At 48.5% G+C, this 20379-nt stretch overlaps 2 protein-coding genes across 3 annotated transcripts in view; both read right to left on the minus strand.

Moving 5' to 3' along the window:
• Positions 1–20379, minus strand: part of tenm1 (teneurin transmembrane protein 1) — a 1865819-nt gene that overhangs the window by 1444586 nt on the left and 400854 nt on the right. The window lies entirely within an intron of this gene.
• On the minus strand, positions 10587–11609 carry LOC119951466 (tricarboxylate transport protein, mitochondrial-like). Its single transcript, XM_038774679.1, has one exon. It carries the CDS (start codon positions 11607–11609, stop codon positions 10590–10592), a length of 1020 nt encoding a protein of 339 aa, XP_038630607.1. The 3' UTR covers positions 10587–10589.

The raw sequence follows: 20379 nt of genomic DNA on the forward strand, positions 1-20379 counted from the left end.
GTCAGGACTTGCTATGTATCATGTTAAAATATATTGAAAAGAAAATCAGATGAAATCCCCATTTCAACAATATTCTCCATCTATTTTAGTGTTTGTTTCACTCAGAAACTTCATCGGTAAATATGAGGTCACAGGTCTGCAATTTCTAGCTGAGTCCACCAGAATAGAGGCTTTGTTCAAAACTGCTTAAAAAAATGAAGGTTACCTTGGAAACTGCCTTGCTACCCTGTTGGCTATCGATGACCATGATATACAGCCTTGACACAACCTTAGAGATTTGATATTACAATGCATTCTCATTTTACATTGTACCTTCTTGAATTGGTCTAATTTCAGGGAAGCAATACTCGGTGAACTGATTTTCAGATCAATTGTTTGTATTATCCAACATAATTATAAAAATAAAGGAAAATAACTTCTGAACAAAATGCCCCGCAGCATTATAACAAAATCCAGTGCACATTGGAAGTTTCATGGGAACTTCTAAGAGACTCAAAAATTGCAGATCACTGTGGAAACATGCATACTAGGTGACATAATAGGCTGAATTTTCCTGTCGAGGTAGATTAGGAAAAGGGAACAGTAGCATATTTTTTTTAATAATCAGATCAGCCTGCCACCAAACGTGTTCCTTCCTGTGATCTTGCCGGCAGCACAATGGCACAGTGGTTAGCACTGCCACCTCATGGTGCCTGGGACCTGGTTCGATTCCTGCCCTGGGTGACTGTCTTGTGTAGAGTTTGCCCATTCTCCCCGTGTCTGCGTGGGTTTTGTCTGGGTGGTCTTGTTTCCTCCCAACAGTCCAAAGATGTGCAGGTTGGAAGGATTGGCCATGCTAAATTGCCCTTTCGTGCACAAACGTTTGGTGGGGTTATGGGGATAGGATGGGGATAGATCTCATGTAAAAACTGTGTGGAAACATGGCATTACAGTTTGCAGAACACCACCACTGTGCCAAGATCCTTTTATAAGTTTATAAGAAAATAAACTGCAGGCAGGTATATTTTAGTACTTTCCTTAGAATATTGAACTAAGAGAGCTTAAAATGTTCTGTGCATCAACAATCTTCATCTGGATTTCTCTTTCATTAGGCATATTGGTTGCCTTTTAATTGCGATCAGCTGCTACCTCAACTTTAACAATGCAACAATCAATGGAATGTAAGCCTTTGTGAGGCCACAAGTCACCTAAAGTCAAATCTGATCGTAGTCTGACATGACCTCATGCAAATTGTGTTTTTATTTTTATGTGTGCAAAGTGCTTGACATGCCCAGGGGTGAATAAGCACGGATTGCAGACTCAAAACCAAATTACGTTAAGTTAGGTTTGGAGGGCAATTGTCACTCAAGTCATCTCGCACTTTTGTAAAGTCCCTATTGATCAGCACATCAATTAACATTACCCACCAATTAAGCTATCAAGTTAGAAACACAGGCACATAAAGAAACCAAGGCCAGTTCATTTTGGCACTGGCCTGAATTTTAATTCATTTTTACAAATCCACCCTTCCAGTCATCTTTTAACATGACACAGAATGATTCACTAATTCAATGTTAAAAATAATTACTTTCTTCAGCCTACAAAGGTAATAGCTAAGATTGCAGACTCTTAGAGATATTTTACTCAACATACTCTATATTACTCCTTTCGATAGATATGTTTTGCTTTATTTCTGAGTATGAACCTGGCAGGAGTTTACAAAAATGTTAATTGACTTGAGTGACGATTGTCCTCCAAACTAAAAAAAAAAGTAATTTTGTTCTGAATTTTGAAATTGAAGATCGCTTATTTTCTCTTTTCAATGGAGATGTGCTTCACTCGGGCTGCTTTGCCCTTTCTCTATTAGCTGAATTCATTACCAGAGCGAGCAGTCCCCTTGAAGGGAGGAGGACGCCTGTGGTAAGAGCATGGCTGTGATGTTATTTAACATGGGAAGACTGTTGTAATACAGCTACCACACAGTTCTAGCTGCCCGGGAAACATCGACATGTCAGAAGGATTAAAAGGTCAACTTGCTTAGCCACACCACAAATGCAACTTTCTGAAGCTATTGTATCCTGGGAGTAGGCTTCTGGTTCAGAGGTAGGGATGCACCCAAAAAATCTCATTGCACCCAAATGGAAATTAAACTTGTAAAAAAAAGAGGTGAACCCATGCCATCATTCAACTAGATCATTCTCTCGGTATGTCTTAGCATGATTTGTCTACCTTTGTTCTTTGTCCCTTGACACTATTGCCCAACAAAGGTCTCCTGCCATTGCCTAAGATGAAAGGATGTGGCCTGAGCATGTGCCTGCAAGATGATAGATGCAGCAGGTGAACCAGATCTGGTGCAGGGGGCTTTTAATTGTCCAGTGGATGCACCTTATCTTTCAGGAAACTTCCAAACAATCTAAAGGGTTGGAAACCCCGACTGGTGTTCAGTCTGAAGACTCTTGTGAGATATCTGACCAGCAGTGCCCCACAATTTAACAAGGTTATACTCAATCATCAGCAGTGTACTCTGTCACTCTTTAGCTCAGGTCTAGAACACAACATTGTTTGATTCATCGCGGCATGTCATATTGGAGTTTACTTAACCTCAAAAACCCTATTTAACTCCTTACAGAAAGTTAATAGGTGAAGTTGAATACGGCATGGGTGGTAAATCGCAAGAGGATTGGAAACACGATTCTCCCGGAGAGATCATTGATGCACGATCAATCACTACTGAAGCGAGATTGTAGTCCAATTGAAGGCTTTAATGAACAAGTAGTTACCCCAGCAGCTCCGGTACAGAATGACTGCTGTGGGCGAAACACAGACTCTTATGCTCCGCCTGCTGGGCAGAACCAGCAGGCAGGTTCTACCACTCATACTACAATATAAGGTACATCCCACCGAGGTATCGCAATACCCCTAATATAGCCTACCACATTCACGTTTCCTGATTTGCCCCCACCTCGCCGGTATAGTCACAGGATCCGCGTCCATAAAGGACATGAACCTCATTTTTATAAATTTGAGTACATTTCAGTGATTATAGCGGGCCACCCCCCATCAAATGTGATGTCACATCTGCGTGGTTTACAACAGGCATGAAGCATTCGAGGGGATCTCTTTAGGGGAACAGAGATAAGTATAGCTCCTGAGGGGTTGGGGGGGGGGGGGGTGGGTCATGCCCAAACAGTGCACTAGTACTGCCCTGGCACAGGTTGGCACTGTCAAACTGCAGTGCCAGCCTCTTCCAGGGGACAGTACCAAGGATGAACCCTAATGCAGGCCTGTGGGGGTGGAGTTGCTTTGATGTGTTGTGGATAGGAGAGACAGCATACATGGAGGGGGGGTTGTGGCAGGTGGCGAGGGGAGGGGTAGTGCCAGTTATATTTCTGCGTTGTTAAAGGGGGGGTTGCAATGCCCGTGAGGACTTTTGGGGCGGGGATGCCAGCGATGAATATCTGGGGTGGGGATTTGCTGGTGAGGATTGTGGAGGGGTGGGAATTGGTGTGGAGCGATAGAGCCCCCTGATGCAACCATTGTGTAGACTAGAGACTGTTCGGCTGCATAGCTGATTGGGCTGTCCTTCAAAGATGGCGTCCCAATCTCTTTGGAGTGGTTTCTGGTTCTATGAGGCCTCGCAGCGTCAAAGTAAACCACGCCCATTCATTTTTCTTTGGCAAAGAAGCTCAAGATTCCATGAGAAAATTAGTCTGTGCAACTGGACAGTTAAATGGCAGTTTTCTGTCTGAGCCTGACACTTTTGCCAAATTCTGGTAAGATTCCACCCAATGTAGTCCTTTGCAGGAACGTCTTAATATAATCATTGTCACATTTCTAAAATGTACGATGGATTTGGCAACAATTTGATAAATTTTCAGGAATTTCATATGATAGTGAAGAAGAATTGCTGTGAATATTACATTATTATACAGTCAGGCTAACCAAGCCGACATGTGCTATATCAGGCTCTTCTATGTTAATCTTTTTATAGGTTTCTCCATGGATGCTGGCACAGAATTCAAATGCATAATGCAGCCACCTAACAAACCTGAATGCAATCAAGGTTTTCAATCATTTTAGTTAGGTCCACAGTGACTCTGTCTTCTTATTCCACTCTTTTTGGATGATTTCTGATTTGTGCTCCGTATTTCAATTTGTATTCAGTTCCCACACAATTATTTTTGTGCCTTTGCCCTGCGTTTGCCTTGGCTTAACCCCATATTACCACTAAATCCTATGAGTGCAACAGATTCCAATCACCGCTCTCTCAAAACCTACGTATCCTGTGTAGCTCAAATGGTTCTATTGTTTGTATCCAAAGATTGTAACTTCCCCTTTCCCCCCCTCTGATATTGGAATCACTGACATTATTTACTCCCCATCTCTTGTTTTCTGAGGACATTAAAAGTAAGATAATGTGGAACTGGAGTCACCTGAATGCCAGGTCGGATAGAGTGACAGCTTCTCAACCCGAAAGGGTGTGAATTAAGTTTTTGGGATTTTAACTATGAGTTAACAGCTTTCATCACCACCATTGGGTGGTGGTGAATAATTTATCAGAATTGTTGATTTCAGTTTCACAACTTGCCACAGTAGGATTTAAGGGGGTGGCCGCCACTACCGGACTCGTGGTATACCTTGTGGGGGGGAGCGGCCATGGTGCCGTTACTAGCGCCCCCAGGCTTGTATTGCCGCAGGACGCCCTCTCCATACGTTTCCAAGCTGCCCCCTCCCCCTCCATCACCCACTTGCGCACCATCGATGCGTTCGCCGCCCAGTAGTATCCGGAAAGATTGGGTAGCGCTAATCCTCCACTGTCCCTACTCCGTTCCAAGAAAATCCTTCTCACTCTAGGGGTGCCATGTGCCCACACATAGCCCATAATGCTGCTAGTTACCTTCTTGAAGAAGGCCCTGGGGAGAAAGATGGGCAAGCACTGGAACAGAAACAAGAACCTCGGGAGGACCGTCATTTTGACTGACTGCACCCTCCCTGCTAGCGACAGCGGTACCATGTCCCACCTCTTGAACTCCTCCTCCATCTGCTCCACCAGCCTTGAAAAGTTCAGCTTGTGGAGGGTCCCCCAGTTCCTTGCCACCTGTACCCCCAAGTACCTGAAGCTCTTTACTGCTCTCTTAAAGGGGAGCCGCCCAATTCCCTCCCCCTGATCTCCCGGGTGTATCACAAAGACCTCACTTTTACCCACATTTAATTTATATCCCGAAAAGGCCCCAAACTCCGCTAGTATTTCCATTACCTCCGGCATTCCCCCTTCCGGGTCCGCCACATATAACAACAAATCATCCGCATAGAGTGATACCCGATGTTCCTCCCCTCCCCTTGTCAGTCCTCTCCACCCCCCTGAACCCCTCAGTGCCATCGCCAACGGTTCGATCGCTAATGCAAATAGTAAGGGGGATAGGGGGCATCCCTGCCTGGTACCTCGATGGAGCCCAAAATACTCTGACCTCCTCCCGTTTGTAACCACACTCGCCATCGGGGCCGAATACAGCAGCTTCACCCACTTGATAAATCCCTCCCCAAACCCAAACCGTTCCAGCGTCTCCCACAGGTATTCCCACTCCACCCTATCGAATGCCTTCTCCGCATCCAGTGCTACCACTATCTCAGCCTCCCCCTCCACTGCTGGCATCATAATCACATTCAACAGTCTCCGGACATTTGTGTTAAGTTGTCGTCCCTTTACGAACCCCGTCTGGTCCTCATGGATTACCCCTGGCACACAATCCTCTATTCTGGTTGCCAGGACCTTTGCCAACAGTTTGGCATCTACATTCAAGAGGGAGATAGGCCTGTAGGACCCGCACTGTACAGGGTCTTTGTCCCGCTTCAGGATCAAGGAGATCAGGGCCTGTGACATTGTCGGGGGCAGAACCCCCCCTCTCGCGCCTCATTGAAGGCTCGCACCAGCACTGGACCCACCAAGTCCACATACTTCTTATACAATTCCACCGGGAACCCATCCGGCCCCGGCGCCTTCCCCGCCTGCATCTGGCCTATCCCTTTAACTAGCTCCTGCAGCTCTATCGGCGCCCCCAGCCCCTCCACCCGTTCCTCCTGGACCTTTGGGAACCTCAATCTATCGAGGAAGTTCTCCATTCCCCCCCTCCTCCTGGGCGGCTCAGACCGGTACAATTCCCTGTAGAAATCCCTGAAGACCCCGTTCACCTCTTGCCCCTTCTGCACTACGTTCCCTCCCTTCTCTCTCACTCCCCCAATCTCTCTGGCTGCATCTCGCTTGCGCAGCTGGTGTGCTAGCATCCTGCTCGCCTTTTCCCCGTACTCATAGACCGCGCCCTGTGCCCTTCTCCATTGCGTCTCCGCCTTCCTAGTAGTCAGTAGGTCAAACTGGGCCTGTAAACTGCGCCGCTCCCTCAACAGCCCCCCCTCTGGTGTCTCCGCATATCTCCTGTCCACTTCTATAAGTTCCCCCACCAGACTCTCCCTCTCCTGCCTCTCCTTCCTTTCTCTGTGTGCCCTTATGGAGATCAGCTCTCCTCTGATCACTGCTTTCAGGGCCTCCCAGACTACCCCCACCTTCACCTCGCCCGTGTCGTTCGTGCCCAGATATCTCTCAATGCCCTTCCGGACCCTTCCGCACACCTCATCGTCCGCCAGCAGCCCCACATCCAGGCGCCACAACGGGCGCTGGTCCCGTGCTTCCCCCAGTTCTACCTCTACCCAGTGTGGTGCATGGTCCGAAATCGCAATGGCCGAGTACTCCGTGTCCTGCACTCTCGAAATCAGCCCCCTGCTCAGAACAAAAAAGTCTATTCTGGAGTACACCCTGTGGACGTGGGAGAAAAAAGAATACTCCCTCGCCCTTGGCCTGCCAAATCTCCAAGGGTCTACCCCCCCCATCTGCTCCATGAACCCCCTTAGCACCTCTGCCGCTACCGGCCTCCTATTCGTCCTGGAGCTCGATCTGTCCAGCCCAGGGTCGAGCACTGTATTGAAGTCCCCCCCCCATGATCAGGCCCCCTGCCTCCAGACCCGGAATGAGGCCCAACAGGCGCCTCATAAAACCCGCGTCATCCCAATTCGGGGCATACACATTCACCAGCACCACATTCTCTCCCTGCAGCCTACCCTTCACCATCACGTACCTACCCTCCTTATCTGCTACCACCTGCGCCGCCACGAACGACACCCTCTTTCCCACCAAAATCGCCACCCCCCCGGTTCTTTGCGTCCAAGCCTGAGTGGAACACCTGTCCCACCCACCCCCTTCTCAGGCGTACCTGGTCTACTACTCTCAAGTGAGTCTCCTGCAACATTGCCACATCCGCCTGCAGGTCCCTTTAGGTGTGAAAAAACCCTTGATCTCTTGACCGGCCCATTCAGCCCCCTCAACGTTCCAAGTAATCAACCGGGTCGCAGAGCGACCCGTCCCTTTCCCCTGTCTATTAGCCATGTCCTGTCCCCTGTTCGCCCCGGGTCGACCCTCCCCTTCTGACCCGTTCCCATGGCGATGGCCCCCCCCCCTCTCTCCTCCCGTTCTTCCCTTCCCGTCCTCGCCTTTCCAGCAGCAACCCGGTATCCCCCCCCCTAACCCCCCCCCCCCCCCCCCCCCCCCCCTGGCTAGGACCCCTCCTAGCCGCGGTGTATCCACCATCGTACTCCCGAGAGTCAGCTGGTTTTCGCTGACCCGGCTGCCCCTGCCACACTCCGACTCCTCCCGATGTGGGGGGGGAGGGGCCTCCCCCCCCCCTTGCCATCCCTCTCTGACCCCGCTTCAGCGCGGGAAAAGCCGCCATTGCTGGCCACACCCCACTCTTCTCTCCTCCCCCTTCCTCCGTCCCGCGCGCGGGAAACAGGGGAAAGCCCGCGCTTTCGCCCGGCCACACCCTACCCCGCCATCTTCAATTCCACCCCCGTCCCCATCCAAGCCCATAAAAAAGCCCCCTTAAAACGAGAGGAAGAAAAAAGAGAAAAAGAAAACACGCATAACCAACTTGCACCCCCCCCGTCCCGCCTCCCCAACTTAACAATATAACAATATAAATAACAAATCTCAAATAAATACATAAATACATAACTATGCCTGCATAACTAAATAACTACCCAATAATAACGTATTTAACCATCACCCTCCATCGAACAGAACAGTAACCATAACCCTTAAAAAACAGATCAAAAACAGTAAAAAAGCCCCCCCTACAACAACAATAATTAAGGGAAGTTGGCAACGGGAAGAGACACACAAAAAGGAACAAAGAAACCCCCCATAACACAAGTTTCAAAGAAACCAAACGATCCATCAACTTTAACCAAGTTCCGACCTGGCCTAAGAAAGACATGGGCCACTTGATCAGTCAAGGGTACTCGGGCGGCCTCGACCGCCGGCGTTCCCAAGTTCTAGTTCAGGTCCAGCTTTTCCTCCCGAACAAAAGTCCATGCCTCCTCTGGGGTCTCAAAGTAATGGTGCTGGTCCTTGTAGGTGACCCACAAGCGCGCTGGCTGCAGCATTCCGAACTTGATCCTCTTTGCGTGCAGCACCGCCTTCGTCCGGTTAAACCGGGCCCGCCGCTTTGCCACCTCCGCACTCCAGTCCTGATATATCCGCACCGTCGAATTCTCCCATTTGCTGCTTTTCTCCCTCTTGGCCCACCTCAGCACTTTCTCCCGATCACAGAAACGCTGGAATCGCACCAGCACCGCCCTCGGGGGCTCGTTCGCCCTAGGCCGCCTAGCCATGACCCGATATGCTTCTTCCAGCTCCAGGGCGATGGACCGGCCCCCTCTCCCATCAGGGAGCTCAGCATCTCCGCTACATATTTCGGGAGATCAGGCCCCTCCAGGCCTTCTGCTAGGCCCAGGATCCTCAAGTTCTTCCGCCTCATTCGAGTGTCCAGCTCCTCAAAGCGGCTCTGCCATTTCAGGTGGAGTGCCTCGTGCACCTCCACCTTTCCCACGAGGACCGTGGCCTCCTCCTCCCTTGCAGTCATCTCCTGCTGCAGCTCTCTTATCGACGCCTCTTGGGTCGCCTGGGCCCCCATCAGCCTTGTGGTCGTCGCGTTCATAGACTCTAAGAGTTCCACTTTCAGCTCCGTAAAACACCGGAGGAGAGCGGCCTGCTGCTCCTCCGCCCATTTTCTCCAATCTTCTAGTGCGCCACCGGCCGCCATTTTGGTCCTCTTCCCCCGCTTTTTTCGGGGAGCTGCTGCCGCTTTTTTTGTCGCCCCACTCCGAGTACCGACCATAAAGTTGGTCTCACTCTCCTCAGGGAGCCTTCCCCCACCGGGATTCGTCTTTACAGTACCGTCGGGGCCCTCCAATCGGCCCTTAAACACCTTTGTCGCAGGAGCTGCCAAATGTGCGACTTAGCTGGTCATAGCCGCAACCGGAAGTCTCGCCACAGTAGGATTTAAGGCACAAAGTTTGGGTTACCAGTCTGTAATCACGAGTCTCCGTAACCAGTATATTAACCATTTGCTTTGGGTGACAGAAAATGCGCAATTATATCCCAGAGAAGAAGGCCAATGCTGCTTTGATTTTCAAGGAAGGCAGGAAAAAGTGGAAGCGTTGATGATCAATGTCTTTTTTCCTGTCATGCGTGCAGCACAAGATCATAATTTAGGCTCGGCCTATGACATGCTTGGTGCTGGCCAACCCTACCTGCAGGCAGAGCTTCCATCCACCACAAACATGTTCCTGTGCACAGACAAGCTGCGACCATGAAAATAAAAGTTGGTCTGCAGGTGCAACAGGTAATTAAGAAGGTGTAGTGATCTGCAGATCTGTAAATACATAAGGGGTTAATGTATAGTCATAACAGCTAAGTGATCACTAGATGGCAGCACTAACAAGGGATATAAAGACAGACTCAATCTGAGTACCCACCCCTTTGTGTGTATTGTGACAAGTGACCAGAGGTGTAGATAGTTAGCTCAGAGTGCAAGTGTAGTTAATCGTAATTTATTCTAATTCAATCTTGTTTGTTTAATATCTCGTAAAAGTATTGGAGACAGAACAAACTCAGTTTATTTGTTTTTTTGTTTTTTTTTTAAATATGTACATGTATTTTAAAAATAGAACTGTACCCTGAGCATCCAGGAAAACAACATGTAAAACAAACACTACAAAGCGCTTTAGAATACATTTACCCAAAAAAAGTATTTTGGGCCATTCTCGTTTTAAAAAGTAACAGGCTTGGCCCTGTGTAGAGGGATAATCAGTTAAATCCTAGCGGAGACCGTTTCAGCATGGATTGACCTGCTGGCTCACCCCCAGGTTCTGGTATCGAGCTCTGCAATTAGCAAAGTATCCAAAAAGGATCGAAGATAGAGACTTTGCGAACATGCTCCGCATGGAAACCGTCAAAACAAGTAGCAAAATGAAATAAGTGGCTTCTTTTGCACTTCCTTCAAAAACAGGCAGCTGAGGGTATTGAATACCTCGCTAAATGCCGGCAGTCACTAAGGCAGTATTGACAATGAGTCCATTTTAACTTGGTTATGGTGCACGTCTTTGGCAAGTGGCGTTGACAGTAAAGCTGGCCTGGACAGTACCGTATTGAACATAATAGACCGACAGATGAGATACAGGCTGTGCCATGCAATAATTGCTGACTGTCCCGAATCAGCTTTTCAGAACCTGTTGAGAAGTTTGACAACCTCCTTATAAATGACGAAAACAATGGCCACATCAAGACACACCCTGGCCAAACGTGGAACTGTTCCTTTGTAAAACGCAAATAATCCCTCATTTTTAAGGGTCTGATATGCACAATCCAATGTGTTCTCGTACTTGGAGGATTGAAGACCCTGCATCCTCGTCTTCACCACATCCAGAGGGGTATTCCCGAAGACACTGGCTGCATCAGCAGTGGCTCCAAATGCGGCCGTGATAAATGGATTAATCCGTTTATTCGGATCATTACCTTTATACCAATTGCTCAGTGATGTCATCACCAAGAAGCGGATTGCTTGGTTCGAGCCCTGTTTGAGGACAGTAGCTGTCAACCCCTGGTATGTTCCTCGAAGACCTCGTTCTCGAACAATCTCCCGGACACCATGGAAAAACCCATGGTATTTGGGGTTAAGCGAGCTCTGGTCATGAATAAACTTCACCTTTATCGTCTCCATGGGACACACAAGTAACACAGCTTCCGCCTTCCCAGCCCCCAGGCCACACAGGAAGCACCGCTGTATAGTCAGCATCCCCTTCTCATCGACCATCCTATTATTCAGAAATTCAAACATTCCTAACCCGATGGCTGATTTTGGGATGGAACCGTGGATCAAGGAGCTGAGACCTCGGTACAAACCTTTAACGCCGTAATCCCGAACAGTCAGCTGGACACAGCCAATGACGCCCTTGTACCGGGGGATTTTAGCATGCTCATCCAGCTGCAGCTGGGTTTTCACATACCCGGTGGGGTAGGTGATGCACATTTCGATTCCTCCGGCCAGTCCCCCTGCCAGGATGGCCTTAACCGGGTGGCTGGTTTTCTTCACGTCGCCTCCCGCTGCCGCCGGCCAGCGCAGCCTGTGATGGGGACTCCACTCCGGCTCTGGCCGCCGCCCGGCCGCCGCGGGCTGACGGTGGAGGTGCGCCCACTGCCGGACATGGCGGCCGGGCCCAAGCCGGTTTTCTGCTGCCAGCATACCGCCTCAAACTGGGCGCCAAAATCCAGTTTATTTGTTTTAGTTACTCAATAAATTATTTGCTTTCATTGAACGACTATGAGTGCTAACCAACATCGAGTTTAAGAGCATCTTGGTACGAAGCAAATGAGTAACATATATTACAGTAAGTAATATCATAGAAGGCAAATGGAATTTTGTCCTTCACTGCTAGAGGGATGGAGCTTAAAATCGGAGGTTATGTTACAGCTGTATAGGGTGCTGGCGAGGCTGGAGTTTTGGTCTCCTCACTTGAGAAAGGATGTACTGGCACTGGAGGGTGTGCAAAGGAGATTCACTAGATTGATTCCGGAGTTCTGACTATACTTATTCGAATTTCGGGGAATAGGGAGGAACTTATGGAAACATATAAAATTATGAAGTGAATAGATAAGATAGAAGCAGGGAGAATGTTCCACTGGCAAGTAAAAATAGAACATCGGGGGAAAGGCACAAAATAAGGGGGAGCAGATTTAGGACTGAGTTGAAGAGGAACTTCTTCACCCAAAGGTTGTGAATCAGTGGAATTCCCTGTCCAGTGAAGCAGTTGAGTCCACCTTGTTGAATATTTTTAAGACAAGGATAGATAGATTTTTAAAAAGTAAAGGAATTAAGGTGAGCAGGCGGGTAAGTTCTTGTGTTCTGAAGAAAGAGACTCCCAGTCGAGAATTTCTCTCAACTGTGGCCTGGAGATCTGCTTAATTGTCCAGACTGCTGAGTGAAGTGAATTGTGGGCACAGTGGCACAGTGGTTAGCAATGCTGCCTCACAGCACCAGGGACCTGGGTTCAATTCATGGAATTTATAGTGCAGAAGGAGGCCATTCGGCCTATCGAGTCTGCACCGGCCCTTACAAAGAGCACCCTACTCAAGCCCACGTATCTACCCTATCCCCATAACCCAGTAACCCCCACTTAACCTTTTTGGACACTAAGGGCAATTTAGCATGGCCAATCCACCTAACCGGCACATCTTTGGACTGTGGGAAGAAACCGGAGCACCCGGAGGAAACCAACGCAGACACAGGGAGAACGTGCAGACTCCACACAGACAGTGACCCAAGCCGGGAATCGAACCTGGGACCCTGGAGCTGTGAAGCATCTGTGCTAACCACTATGCTACCATGTGGCCTTCTGTCCTTGGGTGACTGTCTGTGTGGAGTTTGCACATTCTCCCCGTGTCGGCATGGGTTCCCTCCGGGTACTCTGGTTTCCTCCCACAGACCAAAGATGTGCAGGTTAGCTGGATTTGCCATGCTAAATTGCCCCCGAATGTCCAGCGATGTGTAAGTTAGGTTAAGGGGTTACTGCGATAGGGCAGGTAAGTGGATTTGGGTTGTGTGTTCTTTCAGAGGATCAATGTGGACTCGATGGGCTGAATGGCCTCCTTCTACGCTGTAGGGATTCTATGACTCAATGAAAGGGTTAACACCCTGCATTTACTCACTGCATTTTTTCGCAGGCATGGGGGGGATGGGGTGAGGGGAAGATGGCAGCTCTCCGAGTGATCACTGGATTTCTGGGGGGGGAAAACGTTGTTTGCGTCAGTTGCCTTACTCCCTTTCCTCGTTCCATCAGTAAAAACACGACAGACACCTAAATCAATCAGATCAGAAGCTTCTCGGAAGGGAAATCTTCAGTTCAGGGTCCCAAGCATAAACATTATCCAGTAATTTGTGCTATTGCAAAGAATGATTGGTTTCGATGTTTCATATTTCTGGTTCGTTTACTCTCATATGCTTTTTTTTTTCTTTTCATCAAATTTTTGGTGGCCCCCTGGTGGTTTCTAAAACACTCCCAACTCTCAGACATGCTAATATTGTTTGCAACATTGGGAGCCCCTCACCCCTGGTCGCTGCTGGGGGAACTCTGCGCGAAGGGTCGGGGGGGCAGCCTGTGGGGTGGGGAAAAGTGCTCCTTCACCGGAGGGGACTCCGATGGGGTCTGGCCCGGGCTCGGGGCCCACCGACAGGCGGGCCGGTCTCTCCCCCCCCCCCCCAGGCCTACTTTGTTGCGCGGCTGGCCCTTGAACCCCCACGCCATGTTGTATCGGGGCAAGACTGCTGAGGAAGTACCCGTGCTCGCGCAGGTTGGTGCAGCCCAACTGCACATGCGCAGGTTGGCACGGTGCCCATTTGGCACCGGGAAGGGAGGCTGGAGCGGCATGAACTACTCCAGTGCTGTGCTGGCTCCCTGTGGGGACAGAATCGGTCGTCCGCATGCCCGTTTAGTCTCCATTTTGGAGAACCGCCCCCCCCCAGGGTTGGGAGTCTCCATCCTGCTGCACCAGTTTTCTAATGCGGCCAGCCGTGGGATTCACCATCTTGCCTGCCATCCAATGGGGTTTCCCATTGTGGGAAACCCACACCGTCGGGAAATCCCTGGGGGTGGATGCATTGCCGGCGCAATGGAGAATCCCGCCAACGGAAAATCGAGCCCAACTTGTTCTCTAGTCAAAAGGAAGGACTGCAGTTGACTGAAGGTTACGTTAGGCTTTTCATATGAACTCCTAATATAACAAAAATGAAAAAGCAAACTGAACAAATATCACAGAAACCACTTTCTTCAAGTGCGATGGTGGTTACCAAGAAACGTCAACCCTTTCAACAGATTAGTAATTGTGCAACCGCTTGTATTTTAAGCTGTTATTGGAGGGGTGCCACTTGCTTGTCAGACAAACATTCCTGCACATTTATAAAGAGCAATCAGATATGAAATTATGCTACTTATGCAATATGTAGATGATGCCAATGTGAAGTAAACCAAACTCTACTTTCTTTTATAAACAGAAAATGTGGCCCAATTTCAGCCACTGAGGCATGTGGTTCGAGTGGGGAAATGGTTGATTCGTCGGATGTGTCTCTGTGAAAAATACCCACATTGTACAAGTATTGTTTTTAAGGAGGGCTGGGGGTAGCGGGTGATGATGTGGCATGCAGTCAGGCCCACCTGCCCTTGAGGCTATGGAGGCAGATGAGTTCCACGGCAGACTGGTTAGAAGGCTCACTTTGGTTCTTTGGGACTTTTCCCCAGTTGTTTCAGAAACTTTCAAGCCCTCCAGCCCTCATGCCTTACACCCCTCACACCCCATGGCCCCTCATGCAGGCTATGTCACCTCAATACCCTCCATACCTTCCCTGTAGCCTCCCTGCCCTCCCATGCCCCTTCATCCAGTATGTACTATGTATAGAACCAATGGCAAGTGTGGAATTGCTGAGACAAAAAAAACATGCATTCAGGAACTTTCTTTGAAAAAATGCTGCAGTTCCTCCAAAACTAATAAAGTGTCTGTCAGACAGGACAATTCTAGTTTCACTAATCGAGTCATTAACTATTTCACACCTGGTGAACGCAGATGGAAATGTTGGCTCAGAATGAAGAACCACCTACCATTTTTAAATGGTTCTGGAGTCATCAAATTCCATGTAAATTAGGCCCAATGTTTCAATACACAACTCAATGTTTTGTGTTGCTACATTGTGAATCAGAATGTCTGCAATGCTGCAATTCTTTATCGTCAGTGATGGTGGAGAAAATCTTCCCACTGCCTGCCTTACTACCCCAATCTAAAAGAAATTTTATTGGAGGAATCAGGCAGTGGGGGCATTTGTTCAAAAAGAATAAGATAGAATTGACATGAACGTTTGAAATTTAAGGAACAAGGAGTCGTTGAGTTGGTTGACATATCTCAATGATTGACAGGTCTTGACCACACCAAAAGCAGTTAAGTTCTTTCTGATGAGAAAAAGAGGAAGTAAAGGCATATAATTTCTAGTTGTTTATAAACATTGTGATTAGTTTCACAGCAGATAGCCACTTAAGAGTGGCTGGTTTAGCTCACTCAGCTAAATCTCTGGCTTTTAAAGCAGACTAAGCAGGCCAGCAGAACGGTTCGATTCCCGTACCAGCCTCCCCGGACAGGCGCCGGAATGTGGCGACTAGGGGCTTTTCACAGTAACTTAATTGAAGCCTACTCGTGACAATAAGGGATTTTCATTCCATTTCATTTCAAGAGTGAAGTGAAGCAAAAATAATCAATTGAAACATCTGGTTGCCTGGAAGCTATCAATTACAGGCCACAAAATACTATCTCTATTTGAAGTGAATAGAAGCCTTGCAAATCAAAGGATCTGAGGGGGTTTAGAGCTTTGCAGTGTGGTTTTGCCTTTCTATTAAGTTACAGCTGCTTCTTTCCAGAAATCTGTCTGAGGCAGTAGGTGTAAGGCATAGGTGAGTGAAAGAATCTGAATTTATTCACCGTTTCTGCCACTACTGCTCTTTAGTTTTCAGACAGTGGTGACTGATGAAGGGGGGACATCTCTTACGGGGAAGTTGTCTGCTTTGGGAGTTCTCTGATTTGGTAGGTTCCTGTTATGGGGGTTTGTCAGCTATGGGAATTTTTCTGTTATGGGGGTTCCCTGTTATGGGGGGCTCCCTGGTGGGAGTCTCCGATGGGGGTCTCTAGCGATGTTCTCTTGCGGGGATCTTTGGTGGGTGTCTCTGATGGGGGTCTGATAGGGGGTCTCTGATGAGGGGTCACTGATGGGTGTCTGATGGGGGTGGGTCTGATGGTGGTCTCTGGTAGTCTCTGGTGGGAGTGTCTGGTATAGTGGTCTGTTCGTGGGTCTGCTGGGGTCATTGGTGGGGAGGTCTGGTGACAGTCTTTGGTGACAGTCTCTGATGAGGGGCCTCTGATGGGAGTTGGTGTGGGAAGAATTTGCATTGTTGGGAGGAGGGGGCCCTCTGATAGATTTTGGGGGCCGTAAATATTTACCCCCTTGGACCACTGCAATGTACACCACATCGCGGCCATGCTGGCAAATACTTGTACCAATCCATGCCCGCTTGAATCGTAGTTCAAAGGGCCGGAGAATCACAGAGGCATGGAGAATCCAGTGTCCAGCCCATTAACAGGATGCAAAAGAGTCATTTTGACCCACTTGTGGGTGCCACAGTGGTTCGCACTGCTGCCTCACAGCGCTGAGGTCACGGGTTTGATTCCGGCCCTGGGTCACTGATCGTGTGGAGTTTGCGCATTCTCCCCATGTCAGTGTTGGTCTCACCCCCACAACCCAAAGGCGTGCAGGGTAGGTGGAGTGGCCACGCTAAATTGCCCCTTAACTGGGAAAAACAAATTTGACCTATTTGCATCCAAAGTCTTAAAATTGGAAATCTTGTCCTTCACTTTTCCAATTGATCGTTTCAGAAATTCAGGTCTTTTAAAATATTGTCTCTGTGGGGATTGTAATAATTGTCACAGCCAAAATACTTCACAACATAACAGGCAACCACAAATTATTTTCCCAGCATCTTCAGAATAATGAAACCCAAGGAAGAGATGAATATTCAATTTGTTTATTTCAATAATATAGACCAGATCAAACTTGAACACATAAGGTGGAATTTTCCCTAAAATGGCAAAGTGTAATTTTTTGTGAGAAAATCAGTACAATTTCCACCGACCCTGATTGCAATTGCTAGACATTTTGAAATGTTTTTTTTCCCCCCATGTGAAAAATGCCACACCCGAGGTGAAAAGCATCTGATTTCCCTGCCCGGGGTCATCTGAGCACTTCAGTCAAGGAGACACTGCATTTAAACGGCTACACAGCAGTTCCTTACAGTCAAACCATGAGAAAGGCAGCCAAGAAACCAGCTCCAGAATTCACCGAGGGGGCCCTCACAATAATTCTGGGGGCCGTGGAGGAGAGAAGGGCAACCACCCCCCCTCAAACTGGCAGGACACCCTTCAGCAGGTTAGGAATTTCACCTAAGAGTCGGTGGCAGCACTGACCAACTGGACAGGAGTGTAATGTTGGAAGAAGATGAATGACCTTCTATGGTCAGCAAGGGTAAGAACTGCCATCTCCTCTTGCCACCAAGCCTTCCATCAGTCCCTGGAATGTCACTTGAAATCCACAAGTCACCACCTCGCATGTTTCCAGCAACTAATATCCCAGCATCAATCTCAAACCCTGCCCCAGCACTCATCAGAATGCCAATTTGCTTAGGCGCTGTGCCCACACATTCTAGTTTTTATTGACCTCTGATTCATCTGGCATCCAGCTCATATTATTCCCCATTTGTGCCGCTGTCGGAGAAGATTGTCCACAACAGCCAAGAGAGAGAGAAAATGGGCGGTGAAATGAGGAACCTGACTACATTCAAGACGAGGGCCAAGGAGCTTGCAGCGGAGGAGCAGGAGTGGGCTTGCACTGTGAGCAAGGTTGTCCTGTGGGAGAAAAGTGAGGATCCACTGCACCTGCATCCAGATGACCAATCTCAAGGGAGTGCTGTTTTCTCCAAACCCTTGACCAGGTTATGTACTAAATTCAGGTCCCGTGCATGTAGGAACATCAACCGAAGAGCCTGGTCTGTTAACCTGGTCTGTGCCCCACTGTGCATTCTTGACAGCACCTTGGAGGAGATCCCAAAGGAGGACATGCATAAATGTTACAGCAATCACTCGCACCATCCACCATCGCAGAGACACCTTGGTGGGTGGACTCAGCAGGCAGGCCTCCGGGTTACTTTCTGGTGATCACCACAAAGCTTCTGATGCACATCAGGTGGAGGCAGGAGCGTCCCAGGGATCGGGCTGTCGGAGGTCTGCTGGATCCAAGGCGACAGCTATGCCCCAGCCAGGGGCCATGCCTCTGGACATCTTCATCCCTCAGCTGTTTGAGATGCAAAGGCAGAGCCAGGAATACTAGGAAGGGTTGTCAGCGACATTCCTGTGACTATAAAGCTAATTGGAGGAGTCCCAAAGTCTCCTGCCACAGCAGATGTTACCGGCATTGCATGGCACCCAAATCAACACTGCACACTAGCGGCCACAGTGGAAAGCCCCTGTAGCAATATGTCAGATCCATGACTGCTGAACTCTGAGACATGGCTCAGTACCTGAGTGCCATGGCTAAGTGGTTCAACACCATGGTCCAGACAACAGCAGGCTTCCAGAACTGGCAGTGCCAGATGACATTGAGGCTTCTGGAGCTCACTCCAGCTGCCCCTCCATCCATTGGAGTAACCCAGGGGCCCATAAGCACCCAGAGGAGGATTTTCTGGAGTACCCTCAGAGCTTTCCACCCAGGAGAGACCAACTTTTCTGAACACCTTCTTCCTGATATTGGCATGACTCAGGGGCAGTGGGCTGAACAAGGTGATGTGACAACACCTGTGCCACTCAAATGTAGGCCAGGGTACGCTCGGCCCTGGCCTGCCAGAAGACGCCCATCAAGGGCATCTCAGGAAATAGGGCATGGAAGGCAACAGGATGCCGACACTTCTGATGTGCTTCTGGGGAATACACCTCAAAGTACTTGGATGGTTTGCAAAGCTGAAGAATTATCAGGGCACAGATTGGGCACAGGACACAGATAGCTTGAGGGCCTTATCAAATGTCACATATGAACATGTTACCACATTAATAACTCATTTTCTTCACAAGCCTAAGGTCTCTCTATCATTAACCTTTCTCTGAGTGGGATAGCACTTCACCCCATCTGGGCACAGCTCTTCTCACAGGGCCTCAAAGACATGTAAATGGTTGGGACAACTCAATGTGGAAATAACATAATTCAGGAAAGAACTCTGGCATTAATCAGTGAGTCCTAGATCTTCACCCCTAATCCCCCTGTTGCTATGCAACAAAGGGATTGCGGGCCAAACCTCATTCACACATGAGCCGGGGAGTCAGCTTGCTGGCAACAGACAGAGAGGAGTCATTCAGAAGCAATAGCTGAGGAGCATCACTGAGCTTTCCTCACTGACAGTCATCATCAGTCTCCTGCAATGACAGATCAGCAGGCACAAGAATTTCCCAGGCCCAGCTCGCTGATGAGTAAGATTTACTGCGACCCTCCTTCTGTGATCGCGGAGGGGCTAGCAAGGTTTTGAACCACACACGACACAGAACAACAAATCACCAGACAGGACACCACCACTATAAAGCCCACAGGGCATTAAGGCTCTCTCTCTCTCACAGGACACGGCTAGGGAGATAGTCGCAGTGCACAGGCCAATGAACATCATCACCATGTGATAGACAGCTAGTCTGGTCAAGCCAGTAGGAGGTTATCAGTTAGGTTAATAGAGTGTCAACCCACAGCAGTTTATGTACAGCAATCAGCAAGTTCAATAAAACAGTGTTGGACCATCTCCTGTGGCGGAAGCCTGTTTCTCGTTTTACTGCATCCAGTTGCAGTCAATGTTAGACCAACACAGATAACACATCACTTATCATATCATCACGAGGGCCCAAATCGTGGTAAAAATTTGGCCTCTCATGATATTTTGTTGCAATGACGAGATTTGCGCTCACGGATAATGAACCTGCTAAATACTAACCATAGGATCAGATTTAGAACTGGCAGGACCCAAATGTGGAAATGAATGCCCATTACCAACAGATCCATTCTTTAGTCGGCCAACGGAAATAAGCAGAGCGTTTCTCAGGCAGGTTGGAAACTCAAAGGCAGCAGAGCCATTTGAAAGAGGTTCTGAGCTCATACGGATTACATTTTGACTTTTGCAAGGGTTTTAAACCACAATATGGAAGTTATGAATTGATGAAGTAGACATAAGTGCAGTTGAAGGGCAGATTAAGTGTCATGAATTTTTTAAAAATCTCCCACTCTTTAAAGTTGAAAGAAACAGGCTTAGACTGTTCGTGAAAGTTTAAAAAAAATCTATGTTGCTTGATTTTTATTGACAGGCTATCTGCTCTGTCGAATGGAGAAAAACATTTGTTCG

This window comes from Scyliorhinus canicula, chromosome 17, assembly GCF_902713615.1.
Source record: "Scyliorhinus canicula chromosome 17, sScyCan1.1, whole genome shotgun sequence".
Classification (NCBI taxonomy): Eukaryota; Metazoa; Chordata; class Chondrichthyes; order Carcharhiniformes; family Scyliorhinidae; genus Scyliorhinus; species Scyliorhinus canicula.